The sequence below is a fragment of the Zea mays genome, chromosome 10 (assembly GCF_902167145.1).
Source record: "Zea mays cultivar B73 chromosome 10, Zm-B73-REFERENCE-NAM-5.0, whole genome shotgun sequence".
NCBI lineage: Eukaryota > Viridiplantae > Streptophyta > Magnoliopsida > Poales > Poaceae > Zea > Zea mays.
In genome coordinates this window covers 121330018-121355792 of record NC_050105.1, presented here as the reverse complement: position 1 = coordinate 121355792, position 25775 = coordinate 121330018, and the positions used below count along the sequence as shown (strand labels likewise).

Below are 25775 nucleotides of genomic sequence, written 5' to 3'. Positions count from 1 at the left end.
CGGCTAAAAGAACCGCCAAAAATAGAAAATCTTATTTTCATCAGCTTTTTCATGAGCACAGAAAATTCGTTATTTTCGGCGTCTAGAGTGGGATCCTAAAAAATAATTGCTTATTTTATGTTATTTTTGTGGCCATGTGCCGGCAAAAATAGCTTATTTTTTACAGCATATTATCTATTTTCGATGATATATAAACTATTTTCAGCGAGTATGACCACCGAAAATGAGCTTGTGTCTTAGTATCCCAAACTAGCACTTAGGGAAGGAAACCGTTGCTATTTAATTTTGAATAGCTAAGTTTTTAGATCAGATCGTCTCAGATAGGAGATCCTCATTCTCGCGATCCAAGTCCATGTTAACTAATCAAACATCGATGTCACTACTTTCCTTTGGTCTTGTGAACAGACCATGATTTCGGTGCTTCAACCAGGTGTCAGCAGCTACCGCATCGAACCTGAGGACAGTCCCTTCGGTGCGCGCTTCTCCCGATCGGATTCTCATGGCTTTTCGGCCGCCGTCGCCGCCATGACGAAACCTCACGTCGTTCCGGTCGCTTGTGGGGGCGAAGTCATGTTCAGTTCCATCGTAGGAGGCGCTGCCACTGGTACCCTGGTTCTCGCTCCTCTGACAGCAAAATGCACAGCCAAATGCACGAAAACAGACAGTCATAAAGAAAACAGCTAGCACAAGAGAAGCGCCACGGCATGGTACGGCGCAAGGGCAGGCTAGGAGCACAATTGCTTACGTATTAAACAGTAGACTAATATATATATACAGATCGCTTCCGCAAACATTGTTGCTGAAAGAAGCATACATCTCCCACCTGACCAAACTGCACGGACAAATGGGAAATAATGGTGCGCAGATGCCAGAGTTCCTCCTTCCAGGAGGCTCATGCTGGCATGGCAGTCCAAAAGCCTCCAAAACCCAAGGCAACCGAACGCCAACCACGAGTTCAGCCCACGGAGCAATGGTGCATGGGCAATTTACCCCCATAGTCAATGGTGGAAACAACAAGATTAGTCAAGTCATTCAGACAGTGAGTTTACGGCGCTCAGCTTCCTGCTGTCACTGCTAACCGGTAACTTCTACTCGGATGTCAGCTTTTTTTTTCTCGAACACGCAGAAGATCTGCGTATCATTCCATTAATAGATAGAAGAAGGTACAACACACGCACACACACGCCGCACACAACATACCAACAGACGCAACACACCCACCACAAGACACAACATACCAACTGTTGGGGACTTGCTCTCAAATGCTTCGAGTTAAGAACAAGGCAACATAAAAGGTGTTAGATATAAAAGTCCTTCGTCCTTCAAGACATTATATCCCTTCGAATATAATGAATTCCGGACGAAGGTTATGAAAGAAGAAACCTTCGTAAGCTCGATAGATGATAAGGAAGAATTCATATACGGAATACAAAGAATAATATAAATATTATCATCAACTTATTTTTATTTTCATTATCATATTCAGAATAACAAATTATAAAAGTACCTTCGGATTGACGGAAAATAAGGTACAAGCGTGACGCGAAAAACGAATGCCAAGTCAGCGTGAACAGTACGGGAGTACTGTTCATCTATTTATAGGCAAGGGACGCAGCCCGTGTAGAATTACATTAATGCTCTTTACATTTATCAATAACTCTATAGTAATTCTTCGGGGTCTAATTTGTCTTTTCATCTTTAAGTCGGTTCCCCTTTTCCGCTGTCATGCCGAAGCTTTTGTGCGCATAGCTTCGTGATCATCTTATCCTTCGTCATAATCGCCTTCCGTCTCACTCAAGTTTCGTCCTGACCGTACTCTTGTATACTCATAACCCGATTCTGAAGATACCTGTTCACATATTTCACTTGGAAAACATTGTCAAATCATGTTTTTGAGAACCTTCGGAAGCCGAAGGCCCCCAACAGTAGCCCCTCGCAATATTAATTTGCTGGAATGATGAATTCATATTGCGACATGGACGAAGGCTTTAAGCCGAAGGTCCGAAAAACACCTTCCCTTTGCTAGAATAGCAACAGTCATTGACAAGCGGGACCCTCCAGTTTTCAACGCACTAGGTGTATAAATAAGAGCTCACCACGAGTTTATTTGGCACGCTTTCTTGTCATCTGCTCTTGCTCACTCGACTTTTAGCCTGTGCACATCAACACTTGCTTGGCTTTTTAAATTTTTAAGCTTCGGATTTGAAAGCGCTTTCTCAGCGTTTGCGAAGATGTCTGAAGATAAGAAAGTTGTTGCTGAATCGAAGCTGAGCCTTTCTGAGGAGATGCATCTCGGGTTTCTTCAATCAATAGCAAAGACCAATACAGAGAAGATCACTAGGGAGATTTTGGAGGGTTTATCTGAAGACACTAGTGACAGTGACAGTTATGATGTAGAAAGTGGGGGTGAAGGCTCCGAAGATCGACCGTGGCGACCAAGTCACACAGTCTTCGGAAAATCGAGCATTAAACAGAGTCATCTTGATAACATGAGGGGAAGATATTTTCGAGACATGTCTACTGTGAGGGCAGATGACGGAGAGAAGACTGTGCCTACTCCCGAAGAGAATGAAGTCGTAATCTTCTGAAGCTTCTTAAAGGCTGGACTGCGGTTTTCCTTGAGCAGTTTTGTCGTGGAAGTACTGAAGATATTTGAAATCTACCTTCATCAACTTACTCCCGAAGCAATCATAAGAATGGGCATCTTCGTCTGGGCCGTGAGGAGACAAGGTTTAGAACCAAATGCAAAAAGTTTCTGCAACATACATGAGCTAATGTATGAGACAAAACCCTGGGGTAAAGAGCAGTATCACAACAATTTTGGCTGCTACAGCTTCGGCGCCCGGTCTGGGTCAAGCTGTCCCGTGCCAACCTTTCGAAAGAGGTGGCCCGACGACTGGATGACGGAATGGTTTTATGTGAAGAATGACTTGAAAACACGGGAAGATATTAAAGATATCATTATGCGCCCTATTTGGCAACGCTTCGGCCTTCGGAGGCCGAAGGTAGAAATGAATGAAGCAGCCGAAGAATGCCAGAGAGCCTTCGGCGTGGTTTGCTATTTTATTGGGACAAGGGATTTGGTCCAAGAACACACTGCCTTCAGAATATGGCCACTTGTAGAAAAGTGGGAAATGCCGAAGGAGACCGTTAGAGAAACTGACGAAGGTGGATTAGTTAGGCTAAAATACACATTCCAATATGGAGATAAATTCGTCGAGCCAGATGATGACTGGCTAAAAAGCATTGAGGCCATAAGTGATGAATTGCTTGGATTATACTCGAAGGTCGAAGATACTGCATTATCAGCGGCCTTCGGAGGCCGAAAGAAAAAGAGACTCAACCGAGTATTTGATGCAATTGGGTTTGTCTACCCCGACTACCGTTATCCAACGCGGGGTCAAAAAAGAAGGAATACATCTTCTGCGAAGGAAGTTGCTTCAGCCGCTCCTAGCGAGCCGACGCCGAAGAGGAAAAGGGTAAAGGTTCTCACACACCGGCCACATTATATTGAACCGGCCACAGTGCCTGAGTTTGTCGGTGAGACCTCTTCGGCCACCGAAGCTAAAGAACCAACTCCCCTGCCGAATATTGAAGGGTCGGCCGAAGTGCCGACGACTGAAAAAATAGAAGAACCGAAGGCTAAAGAACCAAAGACATCGGAAGTTCTAAGTCCTTCAGCAAAAATTGAGGCAGCAACAAGCCAAAAGGGTCCAGCAGTGACCCCCAAAAGAAAAAGGATGGTAAATGTGCTGGATGTTTTGGAGACAATAAAGTCTTCAAGCACAACTCCGAATAAAATTGTTGAATCTTCTGAAGTGCATATTGAAGCACTTGATGCCGAAGTTTCAAAACATCAATCTGAGACTGAAGCTGGGCCTTCAGAGCCCACCAAGGTGAAATCCTTGGAAACCGAAAAACAGAAACAGCAGAACAAATTTCGGCTGAAGAAACTGGTACTGCCGCCCCCGAAGCATCTTCCGAAGCCTTCGATTATATTTTACGTCATGCTTCGGGAAAAAATTTGACTGAAAAAGAAAAGCAAGAGGCCCAGTTTTATGCTCAAAAGCTAAAATATCCAAAGGGGGCGTTGATATTCAACGACAATGGAGAAGAGGACTTTTTGTATTGTCTCCCTGACAGCAAGGAGATTTCTGTCTGTCGAGAGATGAGCAAGAGCTTCGGATTCCCAATACTAGAAAACGGGCTCTCGGTGTTATCAAAAGACGATCTAGCCGACAGCTTGGCGTACAATAGCTTAAAGGTGCGAAAATAAGGTTTTTGTTATTATTTCTTGGAATCAAAAATTTTCATTTGTTTAAACTTATTAAAACCAAACTTTTTTGCAGGGTCTTATACTTAGCAATGCCCTCAGGGCCCAAAAAGATGCCGAAGACGAAGGGTGTGTTATGGCCCTTAGCAACCTTCGTTCTGAAGTAATTGAACTAAGGAACAAAGGTCTCGAAAAAGATAAAATATTGCATTCATTGATAAATAGAATAAAAGAAGACGAAACTACTTTTAAAGTTCAAGCTGATGCTCAGAGGCGTGAAATTGAAGATCTCCGAAAACAGCTAGACAGAGCTAAAGAGAAACGCACGCTTGAAGAAACAAAACGAGAAATCAGTGAACAATGGGTCAACCATTTGGAAAAAAACATCGAAGAGCTTCGTGCATCTAAGAAAAGATGCTATGAAAAATCTGTGGAATGTGTTAAAAAAGTAAAAACCAGCTTCGCCAGCGTTGGCGCATTCTCAAGTGAGGAGAACTTCGCAAGGGGTGACCCCGAAGGCCCAATCGAACGGATCAGCCACGAGGCTGAGGCCTTTGAAGAAATTTTGAATAGCCGCGGAGACATATGTGCCTTTTCGGGTGCCAGGGGGATTGCTACCATTTTGGAGAGGAAAGGCTGTGAGCATGTGAAATTCTTGGCACAATCCGAAGCCGCCTTATCCTCCGAAGATATAAAAGACCCCTCGGCCGAAGCAAGCCTGATCGGTGGAAAAATTTTCACCGACATCTGGGACAATGGTGGTCGGGAAATGGCCCAAGAAATTATTAGAAAAAGCGAGAAAGGCATTCATGACGCTAGGAAAGTAGCAGAGGCTACTAAAAAAAGTGCGGATCCCAAAGAGCAATTAGGTACTGACTAGTGGTTTTCGGCTCTTTGTTGTAATTTTTAATTTCAGACTTGCTTACGTTTTGTAATAAAGCCGTACTTTCTCCTCCCTCAGAGCCTACCGAGCCATCGACGGACCCCCCCCCCCCCCCCCCCGCGAAGGGGGACGACGAAATTAGAAAAATGGCCGAAGCCATCATGGATAAAGTTGTTGATCAGCTACTAAACGAAGCTGCAGAAATAGTTCTAAGGGAAGATTAAATATTATTGTAAAAACATTTAGAATGTAACATTTGTTGAGAAACATGTGTAATATTTTGTAACTTTGAATGTAATATATTAGCTGTTTATGGTTTTATTTTTTACGATGCATGAAACTTCTTATACATACCTTTTTTGAGCCTTCGGCGAAAAAACACCTTCCCTTCTTTTCATGCTTCGTAAACAATATCTGTGTTCTCATAAGATCAGTAACCAATCCTCGTAAAATCAATAACCAATAGATCTTTCCATTTTAGAATTTGACGAAGGTATAACTCTTCAATAGCTATTTTTTGTGCCTTGTCACTATTTCTTCGAAACAGTTTTCGAATATCAATACTGAGACCTCCTTCTTGCGTTATTGATGCAATATGATGTATGATGTTATGTTATGCAAATGATGTAATGATGTGATGTTATGCAAAATGATATTTGCCGAAGGTCGATGTTTTTTCACTGCAAGCCTCCCTTAGGAGCTTCTTCGCCTTTTACTTCAGCGGAATCAGCGTTTATTTTTCGCTGTAAGCCTCCCTTAGGAGCTTCTTCGCCTTTTAGTTTCAGCGGAATCAGCGTTTATTTTTCGCTGTAAGCCTCCCTTAGGAGCTTCTTCGCCTTTTACTTTCAGCGGAATCAGCGTTTATTTTTCGCTGTAAGCTCTGCATTCCCTTCGGAACGACTTTTGAGCAGAAAACTTACACTGCGCTCCGTTAGAAACGACTTTTTGCTGCTTCGTAAACAATTACGCTGCGTTTCTTAGAACAAAATTTTTGATAATCCGAAGGTCCTCCTTACCACCATAAATTCTTATGCTTCGGCAACTTAAGCCTATGGAGAAGATATATTTTCATTATGGTAAAAAAGCGAAACTGTTACAAGAGATTAAAAACGACAAAAAGCATTTAAGCCTATCATAAGTGTTCCTTATTAAAAAGAAAGTAATACTGAATGCGAAAAACTGCTGTCGGGGTAGGATATTTGTCAGTAAATATGCTTCGACTCTGGCACAGTGCTATTGACTGTGCGAGCTTCGGACTCTTCTCTGAAGTCCCGTTGAAGATGAGTGTGCTGACTCCCTTCTGGCTGCTGGCCTCGTTGCGTTGGTGGTGGAGATGGAGGCTGTTGCCAAGATGCTTGGGGTTGGCTTGCCGAAGCAACGGAAGCTGCAGGGTGGTTGCCTACATATTCTGGAATGTAAGGCGAATGGTACGAAGCAGTATGCATGACTTGTTTCGGCTGACTCTGTTGCGCTGCAGCTTCTGCTATCTCCTTTTGCTTCTGGATGGTAACATGGCACATCCTGGTGGTATGGCTCTTGTCCTCACCACAGAATAAACAGAAAGTTTTCCTTGGCTGGTCTCCAAATCTTCCTCCGAAGCCCCTTGCGCCTCTGCCCCTTGGAGCTGGTGGCCGGAAAGAGCTTTGTTGCTGCCCCGAAGCTTGCGAGGAGTACTGTGGCCTTTGTTGTTGACTCCCTCTATCATCACTCTGAGTAGAGTTGTGAATTGACCTGACGTGCCTCGGATGGAATCTTCCTCCGAAGCCCTTGGTCATTTCAAAGAACCTGTATGCTTCCTCCCTTCTTTGGCGGAAGTCATTATCAGCTCGAATATACTCGTCCATCTTCTAGAGTAGCTTCTCCAAAGTTTGAGGAGGCTTCCTGGCAAAGTATTGAGCTGAAGGTCCCGGCCGAAGCCCCTTAATCATGGCCTCAATGACAATTTCATTGGGCACTGTTGGTGCTTGTGCCCTCAGACGCAGGAACCTTCGGACATACGCCTGAAGGTATTCTTCGTGGTCCTGGGTACACTGGAATAAAGCTTGAACAGTGACCGGCTTCGTTTGAAACCCTTGGAAGCTGGTTATCAGCATGTCCTTCAGCTTTTGCCACGAGGTGATTGTTCCTGGCCGAAGAGAGGAGTACCAGGTTTGTGCAACACTCTTGATAGCCATGACGAAAGACTTTGCCATGACTGCAGTATTGCCACCATACGAAGATATGGTTGCTTCATAACTCATCAAGAATTGCTTCGGGTCTGAATGACCGTCGTACATGGGGAGCTGGGTGGCTTGTAAGACTGGGGCCAAGGTGTAGCCTGCAGTTCTGTTGACAGAGGAGAAGTATCATCAAAAGCAAAATTTCCATGATGGAAATCTTCATACCAGTCGTCCTCGTTGTAGAAGCCCTCGTGATGAAGCTCTCTGTGCGGAGGCCTTCGGTTCTGGTCATCTTGAGCAAGATGACGGACTTCTTCAGAGGCTTCGTCTATCTACCTTTGCAGGTCAGCTAGACGAGCCATCTTTTCCTTCTTCCGTTGGACCTGTTGATGAAGCATTTCCAAGTTTTGGATTTCTTAATCCAAATCGTCCTCCGGAGGCGTTGGACTGGTGGCCTTCCTCTTCTGGCTTCGGGCCTCCCTGAGAGAAAGGACATCCTGATTGGGATCCAGCGGCTGCAGAGCGGCAGCCCATGTTGCTGAAGCTTTCTTCGGCGGCGTGGCGAAGGTGATGCTTGACGAAGGTGTTCAAAACTCAAAAAATGGAAGTGAGTTCACTGGAGGTGGGCGCCAATGTTGGAGACTTGCTCTCAAATGCTTCGAATTAAGAACAAGGCAACATAAAAGGTGTTAGATATAAAAGTCCTTCGTCCTTCAAGACATTATATCCCTTCGGATATAATGAATTCCGGACGAAGGTTATGAAAGAAGAAACCTTCGTAAGCTCGATAGATGATAAGGAAGAATTCATATACGGAATACAAAGAATAATATAAATATTATCATCAACTTATTTTTATTTTCATTATCATATTCAGAATAACAAATTATAAAAGTACCTTCGGATTGACGGAAAATAAAGGTACAGGCGTGATGCGAAAAGCGAATGCCAAGTCAGCGTGAACAGTACGGGAGTACTGTTCATCTATTTATAGGCAAGGGACGCAGCCCGTGTAGAATTACATTAATGCCCTTTACATTTATCAATAACTCTATAGTAATTCTTCAGGGTCTAATTTGCATTTTCATCTTTAAGTCGGTTCCCCTTTTCTGCTGTCATGCCGAAGCTTTTCTGCGCATAGCTTCGTGATCATCTTATCCTTCGTCATAATCGCCTTCCGTCTCACTCAAGCTCCGTCCTGACCGTACTCTTGTATACTCATAACCCGATTCTGAAGATACCTGTTCACATATTTCACTTGAAAAACATTGTCAAATCATGTTTTTGAGGACCTTCGGAAGCCGAAGGCCCCCAACACCAACAAACGCAACACAACCACCACACTTAACCACTCTGGACATGACACAAGACTATCCCCCCGGATCAAGCATAAACATAAGAGTTGAAAGCAGGTTCAACCCTTTCGCCCTGGCACTACACCACATCCTGAGCTCATCGCCAGCGAGGGTGAGAGTATTCGCAAGGCTCGGCGACCTCCCATTGAACACACAGTCGTTGCGATGACGCCAAAGGCTCCAAGCGCCAAGGATAACTATAGAATTGAAACCTGATTGGAGATCACGGGAAATCTTCTCCACAGCCCTGCTCCACCAGTCATCCAGGCTGCAAAAAGCGTTGTTCAGTGAAAGATTAGGCAACCCAGACCCGCTCAACAAGAAGTACCAGAACTGTCTTGCAAAGATGCAAGAGATGAGAAGATGTTGTATTGTTTCCTCTTCTTGGTCACAAAGGGGACACGCACTGGGATGGGGAAGTCCTCTTTTAGCAAGACGGTCCGCGGTCCAGCATCTATTGTGCAAGACAAGCCAAAGAAAGAATCTGCACTTTGAAGGTGCCCAAGACTCCCAAACACGCTCAAATGCACCAAAAGAAGTGGAACCTAGAAATAACATATCATATGCCGACTTTGCAGAGTATTGACCTGTCGGGGAAAATTTCCAGATATGCTTGTCTGGCACACCATCACTAAGGGAGAAATCTGCAATGACTTCACTAAGAGTTAAAAAATCAGAAAGGACAGCCCAAGTGATGGTGCCTCCCAGGTCCCGAATCCAAGCCATCTCCACGATACCTTCTGCCACCATTCTCCTATTGGCAATCCTGGCTGGGACGAGGGCGAAAATATGAGGGGTAAGGTCCTCAACACTCAGCCCCATCAACCATCTGTCCCTCCAAAACAAGGTGTTACGGCCATCACCAACTTCTGTAGTCAAAGCTGTAGAGAGAATAGATTTCAGAGTGTTGGAACTCTGGAGAGGTAAGTCAGCCCAAGACTTCGAGGGATCTGTTTTTTCCAACCACAACCATCTAACTCGAAGGGCCCAATTCAGCCTTTGCAAATCTGAGATGCCAAGCCCACCAAGCTCCTTTGGGCGTGTCACTTTGCCCCAAGCAACTAAGCAGTGGCCACCGAGCACATCCTTTCGACCTTTCCAAATAAAGCCACGTCTAATCTTGTCAATAGTTTTGGTAGCCCACTTAGGTAAATCCAAAGCCATGGCGTGATATATAACTGTTGCCGTGAGCACATGCTGCACCTGGATAGCTCTGCCAGCTCGAGTCATCAAGTCGGCCCTCCAATTAGGTAAGAGGTGCGCAAGCCTATCGATAAGTGGTTGCAGCTGCTCCTTGCTTAACTTCCTGAGAGAAAGAGGTAGCCCGAGATATTTAAGAGGGAACGTTTCAACTTTGCAAGGAAAAATCTGAGTTACCATTTCCATGTCAACCGGAGAGCAGTGAATGGGGGCCATACTGCTTTTCTGAACATTGGTTTTTAGCCCCAAGGCGTCCCCAAACAGCTCCAATATCCTGGTTACCAAGTACAGATCACTAGAAGCCGGTCTCAAGAATATCACCACATCATCAGCATAGAGCGATATTCGGTGATGAATGGAGCGTGTTGAGAGGGGTTGGAGCATGCCCTCATCAGCAGCTTTAACAATTAGGCCATTGAGAACATCCATAACGATGATGAAAAGAAGAGGGGATAGCAACCCCTGCCGCAGGCCCCTCTTGTGTTGAATGTATTCCCCAGGCATTCCATTAAGCATAATTTGGGTAGAAGAGGTCATAAGCAGCCCACTAATCACATCTCTCCATATGGGGCCGAATCCAACTTTTTCCAACACTTCAAGAAGGAAGGACCAAGATACCGAATCGAAGGCCTTGGAAATGTCCAGCTTGAGAAGAATTCTGGGTTGTTTTTGAGCGTGCAGCAATCTTGCAGTCTGCTGAACTAACATGAAGTTGTCTTGGATGAATATGCCCTTGATAAACGCACTTTGGTTCTTAGAAATCAACTTGTCCATATAACCACTAAGTCTGTTTGCCATGACCTTCGTGATTAACTTTGCGAAGCTATGGATCAAGCAAATAGGCTGAAAGTCCTTGGCAAGGATGGCATCCTCTTTCTTAGGTAACAGAGTGATGAAGGCTGTGTTGAGATATCTGAAATTCCGAAAATCCTTGTTCCAAACAATCAAGATAGTAGCCATAATACCTTTTTTAATGATTGACCAGCAAGCCTTATAGAAACGGCCTGTGAACCCATCAGGCCCCGGGGCTTTGTCCGGAGGAAGCTGTTTGATGGTATTCCACACCTCCTCCTCAGAGAATTGCTGTTTGAGTCCCTGAAGGTCAATGTGCTGCAGTCCTATGGTGTCAAGGTTGACAGTTCTGGACCTTTGCTGCCCTGTACCAATTAAATCAGAATAAAAGGACCGAAACACCTCAGCCTTATCACTATGACTGGTCACTAGCTGCTCCCCGTCATGAATTTTGGCTATGAAATTTTTTCTTTTTCGATAACGAGACCAAGAGTAGAAGAGCTTTGTATTCGCATCACCATCTTTGAGCCAGGCAATTCTTGATCTAGTCCTAGCCATCGAGCGGATTAAGGAGGCAAGAGCCAGAGAGCATTTCTTCAAGCGCCTAAGCAGCCATGTCTCCAAAACATTAAGAATTCTGCTCTCTTTTGCCACTTCAAACTGCAGCAAAATTTCTCGAGCAAGCTCAAGTTGCAGTTTGAAATTCCCAACCTTTCTGTCACTCCAGCTTTGCAGCCCTTTTGTCGTCGCCTTGAATTTTAGGGAAAGGGTCTTGAGGGGACAAGAGGACTGCTGAACAGAACCCCAAGCATTAGTAACCGCTTCCAGAAAGCCATCAAACCTGGGCCAAAAGGATTCAAAATGAAATCTCCGTTTCCCCGTGTGGTTGTCCTTCAATCCCAACAGGAGAGGGCAATGGTCTGAATCCTCTGAAGCTGAGCTTTGCAGCAGATAATTGGGGAATTTTTCCTCCCAATCCAAAGAGCAGAAAACTCGGTCCAGCCTGACTTGCACATTATTAGCGCCAGACCACGTATACTTTCGGCCTAAAAGGTCAATGTCTTTGATGCTTAAATCATTGATGCACCTTCTGAACCTCCCCATCATGGCCCGATTGATATTAAGGTTGTTTTTGTCTTCATCTCTGAAAATGAGATTAAAATCACCCCCAAGGAGCCAAGGCCCGGCGCAAGCAGCTCTGATCTCTCTCAGCTCATTCATAAAGGCAATTTTTCTGTCATGTCCTTGAGGTCCATACACGCAGGTAAGCCACCAAGCCTCGCCGTCAGCAGGGTTGAATTTTACTGAAACACTGAAGAAGTCCACTCGAGAGGCAACGATTCTCCCCAATTTTGCTCTCCAAGTGATCAGCACCCCACCACTAGCCCCAACCGAGGGGAGGCAAACAAAATTATTGTCAAAATCAGCGCCCAACATTGACAGAACAGTGCGACGATCACAATTAACCAACTTTGTTTCTTGTAAACAGACTACATCAGCTCTAAATGAATTAACCAAACTCCTTACAGCATCTTGTCTTGCGGCGGAGTTGAGACCGCGAACATTCCAGAATAAGACTAGGGAAGGATCCATAGGAAAACAGTTGTAATAAAAGACGACCGCGGGCTGCAATCAGCAGACCAGAGTGACTGTCCCAGGGGGAACAGCCTCACCTTCGTCATCCGGCACCACCCATCCAAAGAGATCAGCGAGAGCCTCCACTTGGGCACGAGACATGGATGCTTGGAAGAGCTTCGCATATGCATCCAGATTTTGTTGGCTGAGATGTTCACTATCTGACTCCACAAGGATGGACTTCATGATTGTCCTTCTGGCTTTGGGAATATGCTGAATTTGCTCCACTCCCAGCCCCGCAACGCGCCGACTCCGGCAAATCGCGTCCGGAGGGGGATTGGGTTGCCTTCGTCGTCGGCCTTCAGTCACTGTCTTCGGAAGTGGAAGAACGGCGCCAACAGCTTTAGAAACCCGACTAAGAAAATTTTGCTGTCCTCGCGACCCATGGGACACCTCATGCGGGGGCGGCCTATGCGGAAGGGGCGACGCAGCCACCCCAGCAGTTGGGGCAGGAGGCAAGGCGCCAGGCTGCTCTCTGCACCCCGGTCACCAGAAGACCAAGGGGGAGGTGCGGCGCCCTCAGGGGTCTTCTGGGCGCGCCGCCGTCGTCTGAAGAACGCGATAGGCGGATTCCTAACTTTGCTTGTTTAGTAGTGGTCTTCATCAACAGTCTGTGTCTCCCTCCGGTGGAAGGACACGTGCTGGAAGCGGCCAATGGGGTCATGGGAATTACTTCATCGCAGCCCCCCTCGCGCCGCAGCAGCACATCCCCAGCCGCCAGACAGAGAGCCCCATCTGGCGCAGGAGCCGGAGGAATCCCTACTCTGCTGCACACCACTGCATCAAGCAGGTCACAGGGCTAGCTGCTCCAGGCCTCTGTATCAACCAGAACCCAAGGCTGGCTCAATTCCCTGGGGGAATCCGAGCGCCTCAAAGGTCCCAATCGGTCATGCATCGGCCGCCGCTGATTGTGGGTCTTTATGACGGGATCTTCAAAGATTGCAGCATGTTGAGTAGGTGGAGGGTTGTCACCACATCTTCTCCGTGAAGGGGGGGTATCAGGTTTGTCCTGATCGCCAGCACCAACTGGCGACTGTGGAGCGCCAGGTATGAGATTCAAAGCAGTAGGGCCCCAACGAATTTGCACCGGATACACCAGAGCCTTCTTCCCTTCAGCAGCAGAAGCCTGGTCTGGTTCAGTGATCCAGAGGTCCTTCTTAGATGGGATATGTTCAGGATCACAGCACCAAGCAAGGCATCGAAAGACTTCCAGATTCCTGATTTCCAGCGTGTCGGGCAGAACCTGGGTGAAGATTCTACATAGCGGAAGTCCTCCTGGCACTGGAGTACTTGCACATGCTCGGTATCATATACCGCGATCTCAAGCCTGAAAATGTCCTTGTCCGGGAGGACGGGCACATCATGCTCTCGGACTTCGACCTCTCACTTCGTTGTGCTGTCAGTCCAACATTGATTAGGTCCTCAAACCCTGACGCAGAAGCGCTCAGGAAGAGCAGCCAAGGATACAGTGTTGAGCCATCCTGCATCACTCAACTATCGTGTGCAGCCCCAACCACCTGCTTCGGCCCACGCCTGTTCTCCTCCAAGTCCAAGACCAAGACCAAGACCAAGAGCGATCGGAAACCAAAACCAGATGTCAGCTTCTTTCCCTCATCATATGTGTAAATGTAAATCCTTCTCACCATTCCGCAAAACTCGCTGGAGGAAGATGCAGTGCGCAGGGATTAGGACTTCAGTAGTGGAAAAAAGTACTCTTCATACAGATATGAAGGGTTCTTACCCCCAAGGATCATCTCCAACAAGCATCATGTCATCCTCATCGTTAGTGAAAACGACCTGCCACTTCTTGAGCGTGGAACCGAGCTCCCCCCTGGATGTCAAACATCTCCTCCAACTTCTGGCAAAGATCACTGTATCCACTAAACTTTGTCAGGTCTACAGCCCTTCCAACTGCCATTCCTTGCATAATTAGGGCATGTTTGGTTCCTTTAGTTTAGGGATTAAAGTTTAGTTAGGAGACTTTTAGTCACTACCCTATTTAGTTGTAGGAACTAAAAATATTCAAAGCACATTAAATGAATCATAAGAAGACCAAAATACCCATTAGCATTCTCCTGCAATTAGTGCAACTGAAATAAATGAGGGACAAAAAGTAAAATTAATATGGTTTAGTCACTTTTAGTCACCCTTTGAGGGACTAGAGACTAAAGCAGTTTAGTCCCTATTTTAGTCCCACCGTTTGGCAATTTATAGACTAAATGAGACTAAAATAAAGGGACTAATCTTTAGTCCCTCAAACCAAACGAGGCCTTACCTGTGTGCGCAATACTAACCAGTTGCCCAGTGAACCACAGGCAAGAACAGAACACGATGAGAAAAAAAAATAGTGCGGTATAAGATCACTTTGGTGCACCTCCTCACTTGCCGGCTTTGGGATTCAAGAGGTGAACGCTCACTGCTAGCTGCTGGGGCATTAGAATTGTTCGTATCAGATGGCTGTGATAGCTTGTCCGAGTTCAGTTCTACAGAGGCAGCTGTCTGGTCATAACCTACACCTGGAGTACTAACCACAGGTAATACTTCTTCCTCAGCTCAGCATATATCATCAATTCCGAACAGCCTGCAACCACCGGAACTTGGCTCTTGCTTCTTTTAGATTATGACTGTGTTGGTGCTAGCAGCGCAGGAGTCAGCTCTTGTATCCCTTGCTGACCAGTAGAACTGACTGGTTTGCATGGGCGGCTCATTCTTTGAATTGAAACTGACGTTTGACGATGATGAGAAGGTTGACGTGGGAATTGAAGGAAATAACTCCCGAGCCTGCTGAGGTTCTGAAAATGAGTGTACAATGTTGGATTTATGGGCTAGGCTCAATTGTGAAATTCAATTAAATCCTAGAAAAATCTCAAAAGCCCATGTATAGGTAGGGGTGACAATAGGCTCTAAATTTTACACTATAAGATTTAAGAATCGGATTAAAAACAGACTCTATTTCTATTCATTTTTGAACTAAAACTTATTTAGGACTCTACCATTTTGTGAAGAATCATTTGGATCGTGATCCATTACCACCCTTATTGTTAGAACTGTAAAAGGGTGAATAAGGTTTTCGTGAAATGTCCTCACGCGACTACTCGCGATCTTCTCGTCGATCCTGTTGTCGACGTCGTCATTGACCTTGCTGCTTACACGTCGTCCACCTTGCTAGCAACAACATCAATTAGTATGTTTAATTAGTACGCATCATCTAATCTGATCTCATACTTCAGTTTATCTATTGTTATAGATGCATTTTGTGTACTGCTTATTAGTCTATTAACTAGCCTGTTAGGGAACAACTTACTAGTTTATTTATTGATGGTCATTATTTATATTTGGAATGTAATCTGAAAAATGTCTAATTTCTCAACAATTCGAAAACCTTATTGTAGACAATTTCCTGGTTTAAGTATGGCTGGTTTTGTCGATGCGCTCAAGCCAAAAAAATTCTCTGGTATGCGCTGAAACCAGAAAAATTATCTGGTATGCGCTTCAAGAGGTGGCAAGTCAAGGCCACTCTCTGGCTTACTGCTATGAACGTGTTCCATGTTAGTAAAAGTAAACTTGAGGGTGTGCTAACTCCTGAAGAGGAGAAAAAGTATGAGGATGTCAATACTATCTTTACGTGAGAAATTCTTAGTATCCTTGTTGATCGTCTGATTGATGCGAATATGCAATACACAAACGTGAAGGAATTGTGGGATACACTTACTACTAAGTATGGTGCATCGGATACTGGCAGTGACATATATGTCATGGAGAGCTTTTATGATTATAAGATGGCTGATAATCGCTATATTGTAGAGCAAGCTCATGAAATACAATGTATTGCCAAGGAGCTTGACCACATTAAGATTGTCCTCCCTGACCGATTTGTGGTTGGGTGTATTATAGCAAAGTTGCCTTCTATATGGAGGAACTTCGCCACATCTCTGAAACATAAGAGACATGAGATATCATTTGAAAATCTTATAGTATCTCTAGATGTTGAGGAGAAAGCTCGGACTAAGGACACGTGTTCTAAAGGAGGCGAGGGCCACTCCAGCGGCAACATGGTTCAGAAGAACCACAACAAGGGCAAAGGAAAGACAAAATCTAACATGCCCAACAAAACTACCAACTTCAAGGAAAAGAAGAACAAGGGTGAAGTGACATGTTTCGGGTGTGGTGAGGCAGGTCATTTTGCTAAGCTCTGTCCTGATCGAGCAGATCGCCGTGGTAAAAAGGGCAATGTCAACACGGTGGTCGCTAGCAACGAGGCAGGTCATCCGGAAAAGATTGTGCAGCTGAAGAACGTGCAACATGTCCCTTCAATGCAGAAGAATCTCGTTAGCGGAACCCTTCTATGTAGAGATGGGTTCAAGGTAGTTTTGGAATCCAATAAAATAGTTGGGTCTAAGTCTGGACAATTTATTGGTAAATGATATGATTGTGGAGGCTTGTTCCGCTTTTCTATGTTAGATTTCAATAATAAGTCTGTGAACCATATTTGCGCTAATGTTGATGATCTTGCAAGTATTTGGCATTCTCGTTTTTATCATATTAATTTTGGTTCTGTCTCGGCTTTCCACCATGAGTTTAATCCCGAATATCACCGGAGTTAAAGGTTCTAGGTGCCATAATTGTGTGCAGTCGAAGCAACCTCGAAAGCCTCACAAGGCTGCTGAGGGAAGAGAAAAAACTTTGTTGGGGAGGGAAAGACCGCCCTCCCAGTATTTATATTAAGAAGAGACCGAAACATGGTCCCGACCGAGAAAATCCCCAAACCCTGGCCCCCGTCACTAGCGAGCCATCACCGCCCACTCTGCAACGACCCAACTTGAGGGTGGCGCGCAGGACGTAACCCGAAAGTGGACAGGGCACAACGAGAGGATTTTTTAACCAAGCCAGAAATTCGCCCCCGAGGGGATCGAACCCAGGACCTGTAGGTGCTACTTGGAAGCCTTAACCATTACATATGAGGAGAGACACCTGGCACCTTTAAAACACATACATTCTAATATATGTGAGATGAATGGTGTGTTGAAAAAAGGTGGCAAGAGATACTTCATGACATTGATTGATGATGCGTCGAGATTTTGCTATGTATACTTGCTAAAAACTAAAGATGAGGCTTTAGACTACTTTAAAATCTATCAGGCTGAAGTTGAAAACCAACTAAAGAGAAAGATCAAATGTCTTAGGTCAGATCATGGTGGTGAATACTTTCCCAAAGTCTTTGATGATTTTTGTACAGAACATGTCATTATTCATGAGAGGACACCTCCCTATTCACCCGAATCAAGCGGGATTGCTCAGAGAAAAAATTATATGTTGACTGACTTGGTGAATGTCATGTTAGACACATGCGATATATCTAAGGCATGGTGGGGAGAGGTAGTCCTGACTTCGTGTCATGTTCTCAATAGAATTTCTATGGACAAAGAAGAGAAAACCCCTTATGAGAAGTGGGTTGGGAGAAAACCATCACTTTTATACTTGTGCACGTGGAGGTGCATGGCGAAAGTCAATGTAACAATTAATAAGAAGTGCAAGCTTGGACCAAGGATAGTGGATTGTGTCATTCTAGGTTATGCCCCCTGTAGCATAGCTTATAAATTTTTAGTAGTTAAATCTGAAGTTCCTGATGTGTATGTAGATACTATTATGGAATCTCGTGATGCTAGTTTCTTTGAACACATATTTTCAATGAAAGATATTCATAGCAATTCTAGATATTCTTCTGAGATAACTCCTGAACATAATACACCTGTTGAGATCTTTGAACAATCACATGAGTGTCCTAGAGGAGGATGACAATGATGCTCCTAAAAGGAGCAAGAGACAAATGGTTGAAAAATCATTTGGTGATGATTTCATTGTGTACCTTGTGGACGACACTCCTACTACAATTACGGAAGCATTTGCATCTCTAGATGCAGATGATTGGAAAGAAGCAGTTCAGAATGAGATGGACTCAATTCTTTCAAATGGTACGTGGGAGGTCACTGATCGACCCGTGGTTGTAAACATGTGGGTTGTAAGTGGGTGTTTAAAAAGAAGCTCAAGCCTGATGGTACAATCGAGAAGTACAAGGCTAGGCTTTGGCTAAATGCTATACTCAGAAAGAAGAAGACTTATGTGATACTTACTCACCTGTTGCTAGAATGACTACTATTCGAGTACTACTCTCCTTGGCTGCCTCATATGGTCTTTTTGTCCATCAGATGGATGTGAAGACGAGGAAATTTATATGGAACAATCTGATGGATTTGTAGTAAAGGGTCAAGAAAGCAAGGTGTGCGAATTATTGAAATCTTTGTATGGTCTGAAGCGAGGACCAATGCAGTGGCATGAGAAGTTTGACACAACTCTAACATCTGCAGGCTTTACCATTAATGAGGCAGACAAGTGTGTGTATTATCGCTATGGTGGGGGCGAAGGAGTTATATTGTGCCTATATGTTGATGGTATATTGATATCTGGCACAAACATTGATGTGATTAATGAAGTCAAGTATTTTCTATCAAAGATTTTGATATCAAAGATCTGAGAGAAGTTGATGTGATTCTAAACATCAAGTTGATTAAGGCAAATGGTGGGATTACTCTCGTGCAATCTCACTATGTTGAAAAGGTTTTAAAGTGATTTGGCTTCTCTAATTGCAAACCTTCTTCAACACCTTATGATCCCAGTGTGACACTGCGAAAAAACAAGAGAATTGGTTTAGACCAATTGAGATATTCTCGGATCATCGGTTCACCCATATATCTTGCTAGTGCAACAAAGCCCGATATTTCATTTGTTGTGAGCAAATTGAGCAGGTTTATGTCAAACCCCAGGACTGATCATTGGCATGCACTTGAGCGGATCATGCGCTACTTGCACGGTACAATGAGCTATGGGATCCACTATTCTTGCAGTGCTTGAAGTATATAGTGATTCAAACTAAATATCTGATGCAGATGAGCTTAATGCCACCAATGGTTATGTCTTTACTATTGGTGGAGGAGCGGTATCATGGAGGTCATGCAAGCAGACTATCATGACGAGATCAACCATGGAAGTCGAGCTCACTGCACTTAACAACCATTGAGGCAAAATGGTAGCGTGAACTCTTGATGGATTTGCCACTGGTTGAGAAACCAATACCAGCTATTCTTATGAACTGTGACAATCAGACTGTGATTGGTAAAGTGACAAGTTCTAAGGAAAATGAAAAGTCATCAAGACATGTTAAAAGGCGATTGAAGTCTGTCAGAAAGTTGAGAAACTCTGGAGTTATAAGTGTGACTTATATTTCAACAGATAAAAATCTGGCAGATCCTTTTACAAAGGGAATGCCACGTAATGTGATAGAAATCGCATCGAGGGAGATGAGTATGAGACCCGTATAAGTTGCCATGGTGAAAACCCAGTCTATGTGATCGGAGATACAGTTAATTAGGTCCTAGGAAGAACAAACCATTGGTGAACTGAGGAGAGTAACTTTTGACCCTCTCTAAGTAAAGATGCAATACTCTCAAATGTTGTAAGGCAAGTTGCCTTTGTGCCTTAATGTGTTTCTGTTGGTTTTTACTAGCAAAGATGTCCTGCATAAATTCTTGAAAGAACACACCTATATGAGTTAGACTGTCTAACGTCGCATTTTATGAGATCTTGGTGATCTCTAGTAAACTCATGAAGAGACATTGGAGTACGATGTATATGCTCCACCCGAGAAGGGGACTACTAGTAGCCAGGTACTAGTTATGGCTTTGAGTGAAACTCATTCACACAAAACTTGCAATTCAAGGCATAGTCCATTGTCCAAGTTGTGGGTTGATGTAGCTTGGAGTTCTAGGCATAAGTTCAATTTAACAGTCTCTACTGAAACACTAGTATATTAAACAGTAGTGAACAGTGGCAAAACTGCAGATGAGCATTTGAGATCTGGTGGGGGATTGTTGGATTTATGGCCTAGGCCCAATTGTGAAATTCGATTAAATCCTAGAAAATCTTAAAAGCCCGTGTACGGATTTGGCTAGGAAATGGTGGAACAAATAGTCAGATATTACTAGTCCAAGTGGAGTGAAACTAGTTTAAATATGGAGGTTACACTCATTCACCAAATCATGGATGAAGGGAGAGAGTGTGCAGAACCACACGCACACGCTCACCTGGTCGGGGCGTGGGCGCACGACATGTGCGTGAATGGTCCGCCAAAATCCGGCCCCTCGCCTTGCGGGGGTACGACATCCTTTTGTCGTTTTATTTTTTGGTTGATTGGCTGTTAAATCTAGAGCCCTATCCAATCACAATAACGATCTGAGCCATTATCGGAGCGCGAGTCTATCGGTTCGTGGATAACGTGCAGATCGGATCGCGGGTGATTATTGGTTCGCGGTCACGGCCCTATATAAGGCGCCTTACAGCTAGCATCAAACCTATCCGAACACAAGTTAGGTTTTTTGCTTCTGCTCACAGCTGCGTCGCCATCGTAGTTCTTGTGATATCCTGATCTCTGGAATGATGATGTCCTGGCCCAAGGCTTAATAGAATTAATAGAGTATCCATACGAACAAGGTGCATCTTCTTTTCCGGAAACCTGTCTCGAAAAAACCTCCAAGTTAAGTGTGCTTGGCTAGGAGCAATTTGGGATGGGTGACCGACCGGAAAGTTTTCTCGGGTGTGCATGAGTGAGGACAAAGTGCGCACAAAAGACCTGGGTTGGTCTGTGGGGACGATATATGATCCTAGAGAGCTGCCAAGAGTAAGTACCACCGGTCCAGGTATTGGATGGGGTGTTACAGTTCTCTTCATCCCGACCGTCAACGTGCATCTACGATCGAGAGAGCAAGTCTCCGAAACCCGTCGACTTCGAGATCCTGCACCGGGAGAGGGCGAATAAGGTTTTTGAGAAACGTCCTCACGCGACTGCTCACGATCTTCTCATCGATCCTGTTGTCAACGTCGTTATCGACCCTGCTGCTTCCACGTCGTCCATCTTGCTGGCATGAACATCAATCAATATATTTAATCAGTATGCATCATCTAATATGATGTCATACTTCAGTTTATCTGTCGTTATAGATGTGTTCTGCATACTGCTTACTAGCCTGTTACGGAACAACTTGCTAGTTTATTTATTGTTGGTCATGATTTATATTTGGAATTTAATCTAGAAAATGTCTAATTTCTCAACATACGGGATGATTCAGTTGGGGATTTCCAGAATCCTAACATGATTAATGCCACAAGAACTCAGATACGGTAGGAGAGCACATCATTTTCATATCCAAGAATGCCTTATGGTATCCATGAACTGAGCATTCTAGAAGTTGAACCATATTTCATAACGAGTATTAAGGGATTCCTTACCAAAACTTGAAGGCAGTCCTGAAACCATACATGGTGAAGCTGGGGGTCGTGAACGCTTAGTTTTTAATGGAGGTTGAAGGGAGTGTGGATTAGCTGCATCCAATGGCTCCACTTCCCATGGTGAGATTCTATCTAGACGAAGAATGGATGAAGGTTCATCCCATTGAACCTGGTAAAAATTACGGTTTAGATTAACATTTAGAAGATAATGAAAATAAATATAATGAATCACTCTGCACTATTTGTAGATAGCACACTAGTAATTTAATAAAGGAAAAATCGTCATTACCTTTAGAGATCTCCAGTCAGAATCTGCCCACAGAGATTCTGACATGGCCAGCAAACTCTCGATGCCAATAATAAATAATTGTTCACTAAACCTGTAATCAGATAGAAATGTTAATTTTGCTCCCAGCATAAATAAAATGTTTGAAAGCAAGTCCAAACCATACCTTCTTTCAGGAGCCTCATCGCCTTCAAATCTCATCCTAAACCTCACTCCAACAGAAATTTTCTGTTAGCTTCAAGGTACTTGTTAACACTCCCAAAATAAAATCAGAACGGCTAGTTCTCAGAACACATAAAAGGAGCATAAAGTTTAGCAGGTACGATTATGAACGGTCCATCAGCACATGAGCTTTGTTCAGCCTAAATTATTGTCTTAGCAGGGTATCATAAGTGCTGATTCTACCCGTTCATAGGCAGCTAAAAGATCAAATTCAAGTTTGTGACATCTCAGACAGCACATTAAGCTTCTCAGTCACCTAAAACCCCTCACAGTTCAGCAAGAATCTCAATCGTCACCAGTTTTGTCCACCTCAGCAGAATGACATGGGCTCTGCATCGTCACAGTCACTGCATTCGTAGACCGGAGCGGACTCAACAAATATAACGGGAGTCAGGGGTTTGCTATCATTGATACGCTGTGCAGCCCTCTGCCCTAATTTTCTGTTCCCATATTCCCTGCAGCAGTCAAAGATCCTGAGCCACATCGCGGTTGTTGGCTCAAAGGGCATGTGGTCCACGAAATCCTCTAGCTCAACCATGTATCCATGCTTTCCCAACAGCTCGATCATGCATTCATAGTGTTCGATTCGTGGAACGATGCTATACTCATCAATCATCAGAGTGAAATAACTCCTTCCCAACCCGACATGGCCCTCACAGATACATGAAACCAGAGCACCAAGAAAAGTGACAGAGTCTGGTCTAACCCCCTGCTTCCGCATTTCATCCAACAATCCAAGCCCATAGTCACCTTTACTATGGTAAGCGCATGCAAAGATCATAGAATTCCACAGGATGACATCATCAGATGATCCTAACTCAAAGATCCGGGTGGAATAATCAAACAGCCTACACTTGGAATACATATCAACCAGTGCACTTCGCAGTATATCGTCAATATCATACCTGTTTCTGATCATGTATGCATGAATCTGCTTCCCATGCTTAAGTAGAAATATGTTCGCACAGGCTGCAAGGGCAGAGCTGAACGTTGACTGGCTAGGTTTTGCCTCGGATTGCATCTCACGTAGGGCATGCAGAGCGTCTTCACTCATGGAGTGGCGTTCGTAACCTGAGATGATTGAGTTCCAGGCGTATCTATCTCTCTCTGATCCCATTTCAAATAGAAGAAGACGTTTTGCAGTCCTCAGGCATCCACATTTGGAATACAACCTCACAAGTGCGTTCCTAAAAAAGGGGCAACTGAACAAACCACACTTGAGAGCGAGTGCATGGAGCTCCTCACCTTTCCCAAGGTCAAGCAGGCCTGTACAAGCATTGAGTACAGAAGCAAGTGTAACTACATCAAGCTCCTTTGTCTCGTGCCTCATCTGCTGGAACAAATCTAAAGCACCAGTCAGATCCATGGACTTGACATAACCGGTCAACATAGCATTCCAGGATACCAAATTGTGTTGTTCCATGCCATCAAACACCATTTTTGCATCAGCGATCCTCCCACAAGCAGCCAACCCTGACACAACTGAAGTGGACATCACCACATCCTTCTTTGGTGCCAAGTTGAAGAGCCTTTGTGCTGCATCAATGTCGCCACACTTAGCATACATGTCTACAACAGAGCTCCGCGCATGTATGTGGTGGTCATATCCTCGGCGGAGCACAAAACTATGTATGCACTTCCCTTCTTTAAGTGCACAGTTATCCCGGCAAGCAAGCATTGCATGTGCGACAGTATATACCAGCGGCCTAACGCCAGCCCGTACCATCATGAAAAACATATGAAGTGCCATGTCGCCCATACCAGCAAGACGATATCTCCGGATGATTATGTTCCATGAAACGTCATTGGGTTGCAGGATGTCATCAAATGCTCGCCTTACATCCGTAAGCGAGAGGCACTTCCCGTACACGTCGACCAGTGCCGTGCCTAGAATCACATTGGACTGAAAGTCCCTCTTTGCGATAAGACCATGTAGCTGCTGTGCACCACGCAGGTCAAGGCACTCAGCACAGCAGGCAAGCACTGATGCCAGCGTGACATCCTTGGGGCGAATGCCAAGAGAGTTCATGTCAGCGAAGAGGGAGAACGCCTCTGCAGGGTGCCCGGCGCGGGACGAGGCCGAGATGATGGCGTTCCAGGAACCGCCGTCCCGGCGTGGCATTGCGTCGAACATCTCCCGCGCGTCGGCAAGACTGCCGCAGGCAGCGAGGCACTCGATGGCGCGGTTGAACAGGAATGTTGGAGTGAACGAGACCGAGGTGGAAGGGGAAGCTGACGAAGAGGAGGCCAGGTGGGAGGCGATCCGGCGGGCGGCGGCGAGGGAGCGGCGGGAGGTTGCCAAGCGGAGGAGCGAGGCGTAAAGAGAGGGCGGGAGCAAGGAGGCGGAGCACGAGGGCAGGGCGTCGATGGCCGCGAAGAGGTGCCCGGCGGCAATGTGAGTGGAGATCGCGGACACCGTTGAGACGGCGGTGGACGCGGCCACCATGTTGGCGCTTGGCGGCGAACCAAAAGGATGGGTGCTGCCACAGGAGGGGCGACGACGAGAGGACAGGTGGCTCGCAAGAGGAGAAAAAAAAACAGGTACGTCACTTCCCTCTACCTAGTTAGGGATGAAAACGAACCGGAATGGACGAAAAACTCTTAAGTATTTATTCGTTTGTGTAGGATTGCACCTGAAATCATTCCGTCTAATTAAAGTTTATATAATTTAAAGAAGCAATCCAGTTATTGTTTTCAAAGAAGCAATCCAGTTATTGTTTTCAAAGAAGCAATCCGTCAATGATATCAAGCCCAACATCATCATACAGGAAGCTATCTACTTCATCTTGATTTTCAGCTGATGGATCCATTGTGATATTGTTTTCAAATATGCATATAACTTGTCCTTAGCTAAATATATATCCAATATTTCTTTTCTAGCAGTTACCTTAGACCTCAATGGAAAGCTAGGGCGCAAGGACTTAATGAAGTCAACAAAGTCATGCTCAACAATCTTAAATGGGTACTCATGCATGATTATTGCCAAATAAAAATTATTTAGGCTTTCTTCTTGATCATACATATAGGGCTTAATAAAAGTTACATCTTTACCATTATCCTTTTCTACCTTGAGTTGTAGCTATCCTTTCACCATACTATGTGCTCACTTTAGATGATTACTGAATCCAGTAATTCCATGGTTGCACTCAGATCTATACCTTGTCTTGCACCTTGGGAAGTTGTAATACCCCTACACTTGTCCGTACTTCTTTTCATGTTCCTCAACTATCTCGGTCTTCTTAGTAAAGTATTCCCACACCCAAGGTGTGCACCTTTTCTGCCTTTTTCTAGACCTACTAGCATCCCCTCCCTCTACTCTATCTATCATCATCATCGTCATCGTCGTCATCATCATCATCAAGAGTTGTAATACCACCAGGTGCTGCTCCTTGGTTCGGTGTTGTTATGTCATTACCATCAGGCTGCAGTTGTTGTGTTGGTACTGGTGCACTGCCACTGCCATCAGCAACACCCTTTGCTGCTAAAGATGAAGACCCCTGTGTCCCTATAAATCATAGCAAAAATAGTATTCGTACTAGTATCCTACTAAAAATTAATATGACAAAATAATCTAATTTGGAGTACCTACAGTAGATCTATTGGTGCTGTCTTTGACAGAAGATGGTGGAGG

General features: G+C 44.7%; 1 protein-coding gene across 2 annotated transcripts; it reads right to left on the bottom strand.

Annotated features, from left to right (window-relative positions):
* Positions 1–256: 256 nt before the first annotated feature.
* On the bottom strand, positions 257–24701 carry LOC103641671 (pentatricopeptide repeat-containing protein At3g26540). Of its 2 annotated transcripts, none has more exons than XM_008665002.3 (4): positions 22089–24701; positions 21926–22016; positions 21637–21805; positions 257–624 (listed from the first exon to the last, which is right to left on the bottom strand). In XM_008665002.3, the coding sequence occupies exon 1, from the start codon at positions 24588–24590 to the stop codon at positions 22455–22457; it is 2136 nt and encodes a 711-aa protein (XP_008663224.2). In that variant the 5' UTR covers positions 24591–24701; the 3' UTR covers positions 257–624; positions 21637–21805; positions 21926–22016; positions 22089–22454. The 2 variants fall into 2 exon arrangements, with proteins under 2 accessions (XP_008663224.2, XP_008663223.1); XM_008665001.3 differs by lacking the exon at positions 257–624 and adding an exon at positions 14503–21266.
* Positions 24702–25775: the final 1074 nt, after the last annotated feature.

Coding starts and splice junctions, on each gene's coding strand:
- LOC103641671 (XM_008665002.3), bottom strand. CDS start 24,590: ATGGTGGCCGCGTCCACCGCCGTCTCAACGGTGTCCGCGATCTCCACT.